The sequence below is a fragment of the Rhinoderma darwinii genome, chromosome 2, assembly GCF_050947455.1.
Source record: "Rhinoderma darwinii isolate aRhiDar2 chromosome 2, aRhiDar2.hap1, whole genome shotgun sequence".
NCBI lineage: Eukaryota > Metazoa > Chordata > Amphibia > Anura > Rhinodermatidae > Rhinoderma > Rhinoderma darwinii.
In genome coordinates this window covers 311,226,305-311,239,866 of record NC_134688.1, presented here as the reverse complement: position 1 = coordinate 311,239,866, position 13,562 = coordinate 311,226,305, and the positions used below count along the sequence as shown (strand labels likewise).

Genomic DNA, 13,562 nt, shown 5'->3' with positions numbered 1-13,562 from the left:
GACAAACTGTCCCACGCTTCGGGCTCTTGCCTCATGGCTCTTCCCTCCTGAGAGACGACACCAACCTTGGACCAGATGAACTGCTAAGTATCCACGTATAGCAGCAGCTACATGCAACTTCTCCCCCCCCCCCCTAACACAACACTGCCCTGTTCAACCCTTTCCCACCTGCCTGACGTGCATATCTCCTGGTACCTGTTTAAGCTCTGGTACCTGTTTAACCCTTTCCCACTATTTACACGCTATCCCCTGGCATACAGCAACCCATTTCCCTTGTTAACCCTTTTTCCTCCTGAGTTCCTAAGTTAACCCTTGCTGTCCCTGTTACCTGATTAACCCTTAGTGTACAGGGATAGTTATTGCTAGGTGGGAGTGGGACAGAAACAGTGAGCATGAGCATGTGTATTGTATTGTAACTGTATTCATATGTATGTTTCGGTAAGTGGTTGGTGGTATAAAGTAGGATTATGATACAGTGTTTATACTGTACTACGTATAGTGTGAGTATACTCAGTATATATTAACTTGTTATATATATTGGGGTATACTGATTCTATACTGTGATCAGTTACTGTGTTCTGTGTTTGGTGTATCTTATATGTAAGTGTGATTATTGTTAGTAATAGATATTACCCTTTAATCACTATACAATGGTATTTACTGAGTCGTATACACTTACGTAGCAGCAAAGCAAGTAGATCGTTAGTATAAAGTAGGGGAACTAGGCCTAACCCTAGTGACCCTGATTATAAAGGCGGTAGTAATGGTAGGTGACACGAGAAGGTGAACTCCACCATTCTACCAGCCCTTTTACATATAGCGAGCCAAGGCCCGAACTGTTGTCAATTTATTTCTGTATTTTTGTACAATAAAATTGTGTTAAAACGTGAAATAAAGATAGGCGGGGAGGTGTGGACAGTAAACGTACGTACACGGTGAAGTGTCGAGTTATACTGTGCGCCCAGACATTGAAGTTTGGACGAGTAACACTATTTTATTTAAGGCTTTATACAGGATACACTTGAGATCAGCGAACCTATTGTTTTGTTTTTGGTTTTTTTTTCTGAGGTATTAACGTCTTTTATTTTGCTTTGCGGTGTTCTGTTCTACGGCGACGAATTGTCGGGCGATCGAGCAACACAGGAGTTTCAGAGGTATCGACGTCGGTGTCCTTCAGGTGAAATCCAGCTGGTCGGGAAAAGGCGTTCCGGAGAAAAGGACCTTTATCATGCAGCAAGGGACAAGGAAGACAACGCAGACTGAGATGACTTCTGATAGATAGCAAAGCAAGGAAGTATCGATGTCAGTGTCCTTCGGGTGAGGTCCAGCTGGTCGGGAAAAGGTGTTCCGGAGTAAAGGGGACAAGGAAGACATTGCAGACTGAGATGACTTCTGATAGAGTGAGTATGGATTTCTCCACACTTAAACACGTCGCTAAAAACACTACATTTAATCCAGTAACACCCACGACATACAAGTCAGCAGGAATGCTGTGGTTGACTCTGTTGGATGAGGCTTATGCACATGATAAATTGTGTATTAGCAAGAGGAGTGTTCTAAACAAAACCTCCAAACGTCTCCACATGCTCGCTAAACTAATCTGTGTGTATGAGGAGACGTGGAAGCCTGAAAACTCAGAAATAAAGAGTGGTTCCCCAAATCTTCACTGCCAGTGTTGTGTCAACAATGTGAAGCGTGTTTGTGCTTTGCAGACAGAACTGGCTGAGAATGCCCAATGTAGAGATAAGCAAATCTGCATGCTGGAATTGCAGGTGATAGATTTGAAAAATCATGGTGATGATATTCATGCACAGCTGACTGGGTCTTATGCTGTGATCAATGCATTTAAGGTTAAGGTGGCATCTACGGATGCGATCATTGCCAAGTTGAATGATGAGCTTGCTACTAGGTCACAATTGGTTGCCAGTTTGCAAAACATCATAAAAGATTTCTGAAAAATGTTACTGGCCATGTCTTTTTCAAGACCTGATTCTGCTGTAAGTTTGCCCTCTACAGGGCAAAAAGGGGGGGGGGGGTAGAAAGAATGATGGATCAGATGTCCCAAATCGTGATCCCATCCAGAAACCTGAAGGTATCACGGTTACGAAAGTGTTACACAAATGTAAGCGTACAATAATCAGAAGTGCGTTCCTAGCCATGCAGAACTTTAAGAGATCATGCACTGTTGACTGCCCTAAGTCCAGCAGAGCATGTACTATTGAATGTTATGCATGTGCAGGCTCAGGCCATATTGTGAAGTACTGCAAGTCTTTGAGTACTAAGCAATGTGGTCCTGTTAAATGTTTTAAATGTGGTCAGATGGGACATATTGCTAGTAACTGCCATGGAATAAGCAACCGTGGAAAGCCTATTAATGAAACAATAGAAAATGGTCACATTACATCAAATGGTGGATTTAGGAGAGGACAAAATGACTACATGAGAATCTCCTCCACACATTTGCTAAACCATGTGTTCAAAGATCTGAATAACGAACCACAACTGGTTTGGAATTCAGCTGTGAATTCCAAGTAGGCCATAATTTACATGTTCACAGTTAGGTGTTATCGCTTTGATGTCTGTACTGTGTGTTTATAGTCTGTTGTGTTTGTTCCCAGTTCTTTTGTTGTCATTTGTGTTTTCTTTTATGGTTCCTTCACAGATTCTATTGTGGTGTATACCTGGTTGTCAGTAGCTATGTAGTTATACTATATGGGTGTTGCCTGTATACATAATACATAAGAAAGCCACTCCGGGAAAACAACTAGGGAATCAGCCAATGAATAGTGATGTATTTGCTTGTTCTGTGAACTAATATTAGGTATAGTGGTGGGGACAGGTAACATAAGTTCACTTGTAGTGTTATGTTATACTGCGCACCTAGACCTTGAAGTTCAGGATGGTAATGAATTTACATCTATAATTGCAAAATGTTTTAATTGCTCTCTATTTGGGATAATAACGTTGGAATTGTTATTTAACACAATTTCATCCGAGGACTTCTGCGAGTGCAATTAAAAACAGCGAATAAAAGTATGGCTGATTCTTTTGTGTTTAACTGGAGTGGTCCTTTAGGAAAGGTTGACATGGGGAGGTTACCCTGGCATTACACCCATATCTTGATTTTAAGATAATGGTTTTGGTAAGACAGGTGTAATGATGGGGGTAAGGAAAAGACAAGTGAGCCCTAATCTACCCGCCACTCAGTCCCTGCCTACTTGCAATGACCCGCCCTAGGCGACGGGGTACAACTGGGTGACGGTCCCTACGCTCAATAAGTGCACGACAAACAGACAAGGGTACACAGAAGCAAGGGAAAAGGGGCAGTTGCCCACTGCAACACCGTGAGCAACAAGAGTGGTGAACGAGCCGAGTCAAACCAGGAGTGTACGAGGTACCAAACGCAGAGCAGGAGAGTAGTGAACAAGCCGAGTCAAACCAGGAGTGTACGAGGTACCAAACGCAGAGCAGGAGAGTAGTCAGTAAGCCAGGGTCAATAAGAAGCAGGGTCAAATGGTACAAGAAGCTGCAACAGGGCCAGGAAACAACACGAGAAGAATCACAAGCAAGGAGGAACAGGAAAGGCAGGTATAAATAGAAAGAGGGCGGGAGCTAGCTCCGTCTGGCCAGGCTGTGATAGGCTCTCCCACTCCTAAGCCTGCCATCCTGAGTGGTGGAAGATGGAGTCAGTCTCACAGACATAGAAGCAGGTGCAGACTGATTACCTATGGGCGTGGATACAGAAGCTGTGCCTGGCAAATCCTTAACAACAGGGATATAGTTCCACACACCTGAGTATTGTGAAGAACCACAAAATGGTACTTCATCTACAGCTACCATCAGATATCCTAACCTATAAGGGCAGCCATCCATATCTGTCTGTACAGATGGATGTTGAAAGGAGGAGGATATGATCCTCTGCCAAGGTAGTTAGGACCAGGTGCTTAGACACCAGTGTTGAGATACTGAGGGGACCTGTGAGATAAAGGTCAACCCAATACCCTCTTCAAGCTTAAGATACATGGGTCAAGGGTATTGGAGTTGGTATCGAGTGTAATATGTTTACTACACCATCTGTGCGACAAATTGCACCGGAAGAGGAATACTCCTCCAAGGAGCATTGTACCTTTTTGTATGATCACAGGTATCAATGCAGCAGAATAGAAGAACTCCAGTCACCCCTGCGTAGAGGCTCGATATCCGCCCTGATGCTCCTGTAAGACTTCATATGATCCCTGTTGAGTTCAGGGAGGAAGAGGATATCGTGGAGAAGCTTAAAGAGTCTGAGAATCGAGCCTCCATCCCATTCCGTGAAGAGAGACTGAGAGGTGTCCTGGTGGGAGAGCCTGTTTGGGTACAACCCCAAAACAATTTTGCTCTTCAACCTGCTCATCCACCCTGTGATAGTACTAATGGGTGAAAGGACTGGCCGACCAAGTAAACTACGTCAGGCGAATGAACTTGGACTAAGGACATAATACCAATACTGTCCTGCGACCCGTAATTGTCAAGTTTATGTATATATCTTTATTTGTGTAGTGTAATATGAATCAATGTGTTGTACGAAAACTTTCGAGGTGTACATATAGACATTCTAGGTGTAGATATGTGTCCGCCACATAGGCATACTCAGTGAGGACGTGCCTGTCCCACAGCGAGTGAGTGTGTACGTGTAGGCGGGCATATATTTACAGCCTGTAGTCACCCCATTTACATATGTACCTTGCACGTATTTATGGAGGAGCAGTGAGAGATGCTGCTTGAGCATGTATCTCTATATGTACATATACCTATGGTTTGGGGGGAATATTTTTGTATGTTTATTTTACATTTTGTGTGTATGATTGGGTAGTGTGTAGGAACCCTTAGGAACAGGTAAGGTACACACACCCTTGTAGGTAATTACCACCTCAACCTTAGAACAGGTGTGGCCCATACGATGATGGATTGAATGTTAGAGGGGAAATGGAAGGCGATGTTCTTCCCCACAATTAGATTTCTAGGTTCCAAGACATCACCTCCTCCTCAGGGATGTTAACCTGCCATGATAGAGACATGGATATCGGCCCACAAAGATTGTTTCGTCTTCAATCAAGATACTGAAAAGATTTGGAAAGATAACGGATTGCGTATAAAGGTTGTCGAAAGGCGGGCTAAGCCATTCCAACGGACAGGTTGGAGCGCATCAACTAGACTCTCAAAATGACCTCCTTCACTCAACATGATAACTGGACACATCTTCTTCCATGGGCTGAGTTTTTTTTTTTTTTACAATAATCATGCTGGGGAATTCCTTCCTTCACCGTGTATGGCCAAAGCTGGAAAGCTGATAAAAGACATAGACCACCGCCACAGTTGATAGAGTGATAGAGTCTGGCTAAGAATGTTTGATCAGGGTGAGGAAAAGGACTCCTTTGCTAGGCGCTCTTGTGCTGCCTGTGATACGAAACTTGTTTTTGTCACCGAAGAAAAATTTGAGTTTATGAGCAAGAGATTTTGCTTAAAATCACTAGTACAAAACATGCAATGCATTTCAACCTTGTACTATGGACTTCATCAGACATATAATAGACTTATACAAATAGTGTACATATACACTTTAGCATGATTGACGACGCTAGGGTTAAATGGTACTAGTGTAGGTTCAAAAGGGGAGAGAGAGTTCATATGTTTATTAAAAAACAAAATATTTTTTTTTCCGTAACAGCATCGGGAACGTTTTGCTGTGGTCAGTTATGATAAATAATTAAACAAATGAAAGCGCCTCATTCTAGGGTTATGTCTAAACTGCTGTATATTATATTGTTTCAATGTTTTGTTGTATCACTAGCGTCCCCGTTACTAGGAAACGAGTAGCTCAGGGCTGACTGGCTGCCCTCTTTCTGGCTTCAGTGGTTGCTAGGAGAAGGGTAAGCTTGTTTTGGTATGGTGGCCAAGGAGGGTCAAATGAGGTATCTTGTTCCTATTGGTTTGCTGCGTCTCCATCTAGGGAGCGTATTACTGAGGGAGTGGATAACTGAGGGATTAATGATGCTATCCGATTATCTGAGTGACAGATCACTAAGAGACTAATGAGGCCTTGTGATCTGGGTTTTATTTTGTTTTTAGTTTTTTATTATTTTTACATGTGCGGCCTATTGTGGAACTATGTATTTTCGTCACGGGGTGGGGGGTTCTTTTACTCAAACTTAGGTGAAATGTTTTATTCTTTTGGAAGAACATTCCTCGTCATTGTGAAGCAAACATATTTTTAATGTTCCCCGTTGTCATTAGACGACACTGCCATCCACTTGACGGACATAATGAAATCTGTACAGTAGCTGGAGGCGATCGTATTCAGGTGAGTTTTTATTTAAAATGTTTCGATCTGCAACCATATTTTAAACTGTCTCAATATTTTCATTTAAACCATCTGGGGTCAGGGTCTAAAATTTAAAAATCCAATATGATTCACGTTTGTTTAGAGTAGCAGAGGGGTTATATGTATTCGGTGCAATTTGCCCTATGGGAGAGATTTTGATGTTGGCGAAGGATGAATTGTGGTGTTGTAGTGTTGTAGCAGGTGCCTGGATAGACTGTGTTTCAAGTACCCCATTTTAGCATTAAAGTGATGGCTATTCAATCTGTATCGTAAACGTTGGGTCATTCACCCAATGTATTGGATGCTACATTCGCACTCGATTAAGTACACCACATAGTCCGAGCTGCAGTTCATAAAGGATTTAATAATAAATACTTCTTTAGTGATGTTAGATGTTACTGTCTTTTTTTCCAGAGTCTATGCTGGTGAGGCACAAACAGTTATTTTTTCCACATTTGTAAATGCCTTCCACTGTAGTAAATAGACTGAGGTTTCTCGGGGGGGGGGGGGGGGGGGTTCGTTTTGATTTAAATCTGCTGGGTGCAATGGTAATTTAATTGTTTTCCCTTGCCTAAAAGTAATATATTGTTTTCTGGGAATCATTTTGTTTAAAATTGGGTCGCCTAGAACTATTCCCCAGTGTTTGTTCAATATGTTTCTGATAAAATTATTCCCGGTGTTGAATGTGGTGATGAAATTACTTGAGAAATGTTTCTTTTCTTCTATCTTATCCTATGAAATATGAACATACCATATAGTCAATACAAACAGGTAAGGAAGAATTATTCATGCACCACCTCATATAAAAACCAGACAAAGATCCTAAATCAGAGCTTCATACAGAAAGGTTGCTCCAAAGACTTTAGAAATTTGGCCTTATCACAAGAACAGTGCCTCAAAGAAAAAAACATTGAAACATAATAAGTAACAACAGTTAAGACACAAATAGCTCTAGAATAAGCGCTTTGATTTGTTTGATTGTTTATCATAACTGTCCAACCACAGCAAAACTCTACTGATGTAGTTTCGGAAAAAAATAAATGATGTTTGGTAATTAACATATGAATTCTCCACTCCCCATTTGTACCTACACATTTACCATTTGACCCTAACGTCCGCAATCATGCTAAGGTATATATTCACACCACTTGGGAAGTCTGTTATAAGCCTGATGAAGACCTTAGTACAAGGTTGAAAAGCATTGCATGGTTTATACTAGTAATTAAAGTGATTTTAAGCAAAATGACTTGCTCGTAAAATCCAGTTTTTTTCGCTGACCATAGAGAGTTTCGTATCACAACCAGCACAAGAGTGCCGAGCAAAGGAGTCCTTTTTTCTCACCCCGATCAACCGGTCTTGGACAACGGGAGAAGCTTAGTTGAGCCGATACCCAATGTTTACTCCTAAGGCCTACAAATTGTGCACCCCCGAGACAGAGACTCTACATGCATCAAAGATGAGTTGTGCCAATGAACCTGCAGAACTCAAGAAGGTGAGTCGTTATAGATTCAAAAGCCTGTACACTTAGTGTTTAAGATTGAAATATCCTGATGTTATTACCTTAGAAGAGCACCGTTTCCTTTTGTTTCTCCATATTATTTCCCCCTCTAAATCCCCTAAGCATATCTTCTAAGAATATTTGGATGAAGATCCCTTTATACAAGCTTGCACCCCGGTTTCTTGGTCCATTTTAAATTTTCAGACAGATCAATCCAGTATTCTACAAGCCTCGTCTGCCTAACTCCCTCCATATTTCATATTCTTTCTATGTGTCTCTAGTCAAGCCTTTGGCCCTCCAGGTCTACTGTTGAAACACCTGCTACTGTTCTTGTTAGACCTGTTGATGTATACAGGATCAAGGACATTCCTGGCTGCAAGAAGTTGAGGAGGAAGATTTTTTATTAGGTGGATTGGAAGTGCTTCGGACCTGGGAACCTGCCGAGAACAGTAATTCTCCAGTGATCCTCAAGAGGTTTCTTCTTGCATTCTGAACCAAAAAAGAGGAGGCCACCAGGCCGACGCCTTTCTCTCTTTGCCCACCACACTATTCTCCCAGTCCGTGGGTGCCGTGTTCCAGTCTCTGTCTAAGGGGTGTGTTAGGACACGTCCATCCCTTTAAGACAGGGGTCTCAAGCACGCGGCCCGCATGCAACCCCTGGGGCTGTCATCTGCGGCCCGCGGGACACAGAGCCGCTAGTACAGACTCTGCTCCGGGACTCTGGAATTCCCTGACATCGCTGTCCACATATGAACATCGATGTCTGTGGCTTCCCCAGAGCCGAAGTCCCGTGCAGAGCGCTAGTATAGGATCTGCTCCGGGACTCTGTGGAATTCCCTGACATCGCTGTCCATATATGGACAGTGTGTCAGGGAATTCCCCAGAATGGAGTCCCGGGCAGAGCGCTAGTATCGGCTCTGCTCCGGGACTCTGTGGAATCTTCTGACATCGCTGTCCACATATGGACAGCGATGTCTGGGGCTTCCCCCAAGTTGGAGTCCCGGCAGAGCGCTAGTATATGCTCTGTTCTGGGACTCTGGCGGTCCATACATCGACAGTGATGTCAGGGGCTTCCCCAGAGCAAGAGTCCCAGTAATGTCAGGAACTCAGCTGGAGTCCCAGGAAGAGCCTACTAGCGCTCTGCCTGGGACTCCAGCTCTGGAGTTGCCCCTGACATCCATGTCCATATATGGACAGTGATGTCAGGAGCAGAGCTGGAATCCCAGGCAGAGTGCTAGAAGCGGCTCTGCTCCGGGACTCCAGCTCTGGGCAAGTCCCTGACATCACTGTCCATATATGGACACTGATGTTAATGGCTTCCCCAGAGTTCCGGTGCAGAGCCTATACTAGTGTATGGACAGTGACGTCAGGGGCTCCAACAATAGAGGAATCCCCAGCCAAAGCATTGGCAATGTTCTGGCTGGGGATTCCACTCCTAGAGGGAGCCCCAATGGAGCTATCTACTTGGGGTGTGTGTGGCATTATCTGCAGAGGGCACTGTGGCAGCATCTGTGGAGGGCACTGTGGCAGCATCTACGGCGGGCAATGTGGCAGCATCTACAGAGGGCACTGTGGCAGCATCTACAGAGGGCACTGTGGCAGCATCTACAGAGGGCACTGTGGTAGCATCTACAGAGGGCACTGTGGCAGCATCTACAGAGGGCACTGTGGCAGTATGTACAGAGGACACTGTGGCATTATCTAGGGGTGTGTTCCATTATCTACAGAGGGCACTGTGGCATTATCTACAGAGGCACTATGGCATTATCTACAGAGGGCACTGTGGCATTAGCTAGAGAGGGCACTGTGGCATTATCTACAGATGGCACTGTTGCATTATCACTAGAGGTCACTGTGGCAGCATCTACAGAGGGCAGTGTGGCAGCATCTAAAGAGGGCACTGTGGCAGCATCTACAGAGGGCACTGTGGCAGCATCTACAGAGGGCACTGTGGCAGCATCCACAGAGGGCACTGTGGCAGCGTCCACAGAGGGCACTTTGACACTATCTAAAAAAGGGCTGCCCTATCTTGACATGTGTGTCTGCCAAACACTGCTAACTGAGCCGCCGGACTGCATTTAAGCACATGGAGAAATATCTCAAATTTTAAACCTAGCGTTATTATTATAGTAATGTAGTATTAATATTATTATTATAGTAATATAGGTTTATAGTAGTTCAAATAACTAATTGATTTACAATCATTTTGTATTGTATCAAATTTCAAAGTAATGCGGCCCGTCAACTTCCCATTTTTTCTATATGTAGCCCACGTACCCGGCCGAGTTTGAGACCCCTGCTTTAAGATTACCATGACTACTAGTCTAGCTTCGGGGCGGTTCTGGTTTTAGTTGTTGAGCCTTTTCCACTTCTCTGTCTTTCTTCCTATCAGATTAAGGGTGGATTATTTAAATGTGGGCTGGTTCCGTTTTCTTTGCTTGAGATTTTCCTTGCTTCCATGTGTTTGATCAAGCTACTGACTATACCCTGTACCTTTGACTATTTGCACTTTTTGTAACTGGACTTTGGCTTGTCTTTGGATTACCCTTTGCTTACTGATTTGGACTTTCTGCTCCCAGCTGGTTTTGACCTCTCCAATCCCCGATATCCATTAGCTTTGTCATTTGGACTTTCTGTTTACCCTCTGACTGTCTTGTTATCTGTTCTGGTATTGCCTGCATTGCACCACTTATCGAACACCGAACTCAGTTAAAGCAACCTGGGTTCTAAGCAGCAAAATCCAACCTGCCTTGCGGTGGGCTCTTGTGAAAACCATAGCGTAGCCTTAGACTCTGTTGATCAGAGTTGTGACGTATTTGGGGTTGCGGATTTATTTGCACGCTCATTCCTGACAGTCTCCAGCAGCCCTCTCACCTAACAATTCCATAAACTTCCACCCTGGGAATTGCTCAACTGGTGATTCCATAACAGGGTGCTGGCCCTTCAAGAAACAAACTTTGCTGTCTGCTCCCAGACCCCAGCTTGTATCCACGACCTCATCACTGCCTGCTGATTTACTCTGTTTACCCGTCGCCTGACCGAGATTGCCTCTGACCACCGACCTGATTACCTGCTTGCACCTGACTTTGCACAAACTAGGCCAGTCCAGAGCAAGGCCTACACCTGATTATGCACACTGCCTGAACCCTGGTGCCTAGCAAAAGCTTTCCCTAGCCCAGTGTCAGCCGTCACTTACACCGGAACCAGTCTAAGAGGTAGTGACCTGGAAGTCTATCTGAAGCGAAGACAAGGTACCTGTATAGGGGTTAAAGTAATTTAAGTAAGTCCAGGGAGGCTACTAGGACAAAAGCCTTAGGAGTGGCCCAAAGCAATATCGGTTATATGGCACAGTGGGTCCACAACCCACTGCTCGCAACATACTGACTTGTGGTCATCCTATGATTTAAAGTCACTGAGCTCTGCAGAATTGTTAAAATTCAAATACATTGGAGAGTTTTCAAGCACAAACTGCCCGTTTAAGGTCTTGATACAGCATCTCAATGAGATTCAAGTCAGGTCTTTGAATCTACCACTTCAAAATCATATTTTTTTCTTGAGTCATATAAAGGAGGATTTGCTAGTGTGCTTCAGATCATTATCCTGCTGCATAACCTAAGTGTGCTTGAGCTTTAGGTCACAAACTGATGGGCGTACATTATCATTCAGGATTTTCTGATAGAGAGAAGATTTCATGGTTACATAAATTATGACAAGTCTTCCAGGTCTTGCAAAAGCAGCACAAGGCCATCAAACTACCACCACCATGTTTGACTGTTTGTATGATGTTCCTATGGTATGTGCACACGGCAGCCTCCGTTACGTCTGACTTTACGGAGCTATTTTCAGGAGAAAACAGCTCCATCATTTCAGACGTAATTGCTCCTCCTCGCATTTTGCGAGGCGTCATTGACGGACGTAAATTTGAGCTGTTCTTCATTGAATTAAATCAAAAACGGCTCAAATTACGTCCAAAGAAGTATCCTGCACTTCTTTGACGAGGCAGTCATTTTACGTGTCGTCGTTTGACAGCTGTCAAAGGACGACGCGTAAATTACAGGTCGTCAGCACTGTACGTTGGCAAATCCATTCAAATGAATGGGCAGATGTTTGCCGACGTATTGGAGCCGTATTTTCAGGCGTAAATCGAGGCATTATACGCCTCGTTTACGCCTGAAAATAGGTCGTGTGAACCCAGCCTTATGGTGGAATGCAGTGTTAGCTTTACTCTAGATGTAAGGAGACCCATGTCTTCCAAAAAGTTTCACCTTCATAATTTCACAGAATATTATCCCAAAAGACTGGAGAGACAAAATATGTTTAGGCAAATGCGAGACAAGCCTTTTTGTTCATTTTGGCCATCAGTGGTTTGCCCTTACAATTCTCACATGGATGCCATTTTTGCAGATGTGATTGTTATTAGCTCAAACCTGTGTGTCAGAGACACGCAGGACCTGTTCTCTGCTGAGCTTTCATTTTAGCTGAACTGACGGAGTCGACTGAGACAGAACGATACAGCTTCTGTGTATACAGGATAAAAAGAAATAATTTTTTTATATAAAAGGGATTTGGAAAGTTGCTTAAACACACAAAATACATTAATTGAATAGAAAAAAGTTCCTTTCAAAGCCGTACATAGCATTTAAAGCAATTTTGTAAAATTGTATTAGGTGGCCCGATCCAGAGCCATGTGTACAGAGCCCGTACAGCACCTTACGACCTCCGTGTGCTGCCGTGCCATCCTTTAGGTGCTGTAATATGGAGCTATTCTATCCGCAATGCCTTTTGGGCAGAATTTCTCAGACAAATAGGAATGCCAAGTTTTTTGTCGGTTGGAATCATGCATAATCGAACAGAAAAAAACCTCTGTGTGCCGCCTTATAAAATAGAAGGCTTACTGAAGTACAGTAAAGTCCATATGCATTACAATAGGGGCCATATTATTGATCTGTACAAAATGGAGCCGTAATACGCAGTCTGAATAGGGCCTTAGGCTAAATTCAGACCTGGTGTATTAGTCACACAAATCTCCATTGAAAATAATATCTAGTAGCACTGACTAAGGTAGTCAGAGCTGACTAAGCCTCTCTTTTTTCCAGGCAGTATTTTCATGATGGGTACAGTAGTACCCTGCCAACTGTTATCATGATTTCTTAACAAGCAGACGTTATTATACCTGGATTTGCTCAAATGGAATCTCAAAACTAAAAGACTCATTGAAGTATGGGTTCAGGGTCTTCTTTTTCACTGTAGTTTTCTTCTTTTTGAGTCGTTTCCCATTCTGCATGAGGTGAATCTTTACATATGGATCTAAAAATTAATAAGAGAAACAAGGTTAAAGAGCATTTATGCTTTGAATTAAAAAGTACCCGTAGGTCCTGTTGTTCTGTGCAAAGTGTTTTATTATGCTATTGAACAATCTCCAAGTTCTTTGTCAATATTTCCAAAAACAGACAAGCACTGATGATAACCAAATTAGTTGTCACTTTGCTCACACATACTAAATAACATTATATAACTCCTCCTGCTTCCACACAGTTTTTTTTATGCAGAGCTTTTTATGATATTTTACAAATTTTTCCTTGTACTTTTTTAAGTGAAAGATTATGGATATAACCTGGATTTAAATGGTAATATTAAAGGTGTGTTGCTGTTAAATCACGGTTCAAATGTAACATGTAAATACACATTTAGGCCATGTTCACA

The 13,562-nt window shown here is 43.1% G+C and overlaps 1 protein-coding gene across 1 annotated transcript in view; it reads right to left on the bottom strand.

Moving 5' to 3' along the window:
- Positions 1 to 13,562, bottom strand: part of SYT2 (synaptotagmin 2) — a 476,939-nt gene that overhangs the window by 42,488 nt on the left and 420,889 nt on the right. Inside the window, exon 9 of the mRNA XM_075853527.1 lies at positions 13,033 to 13,166. Coding sequence (XP_075709642.1) covers positions 13,033 to 13,166 — 134 coding nt within the window. The remainder of the gene's footprint in view (positions 1 to 13,032; positions 13,167 to 13,562) is intronic.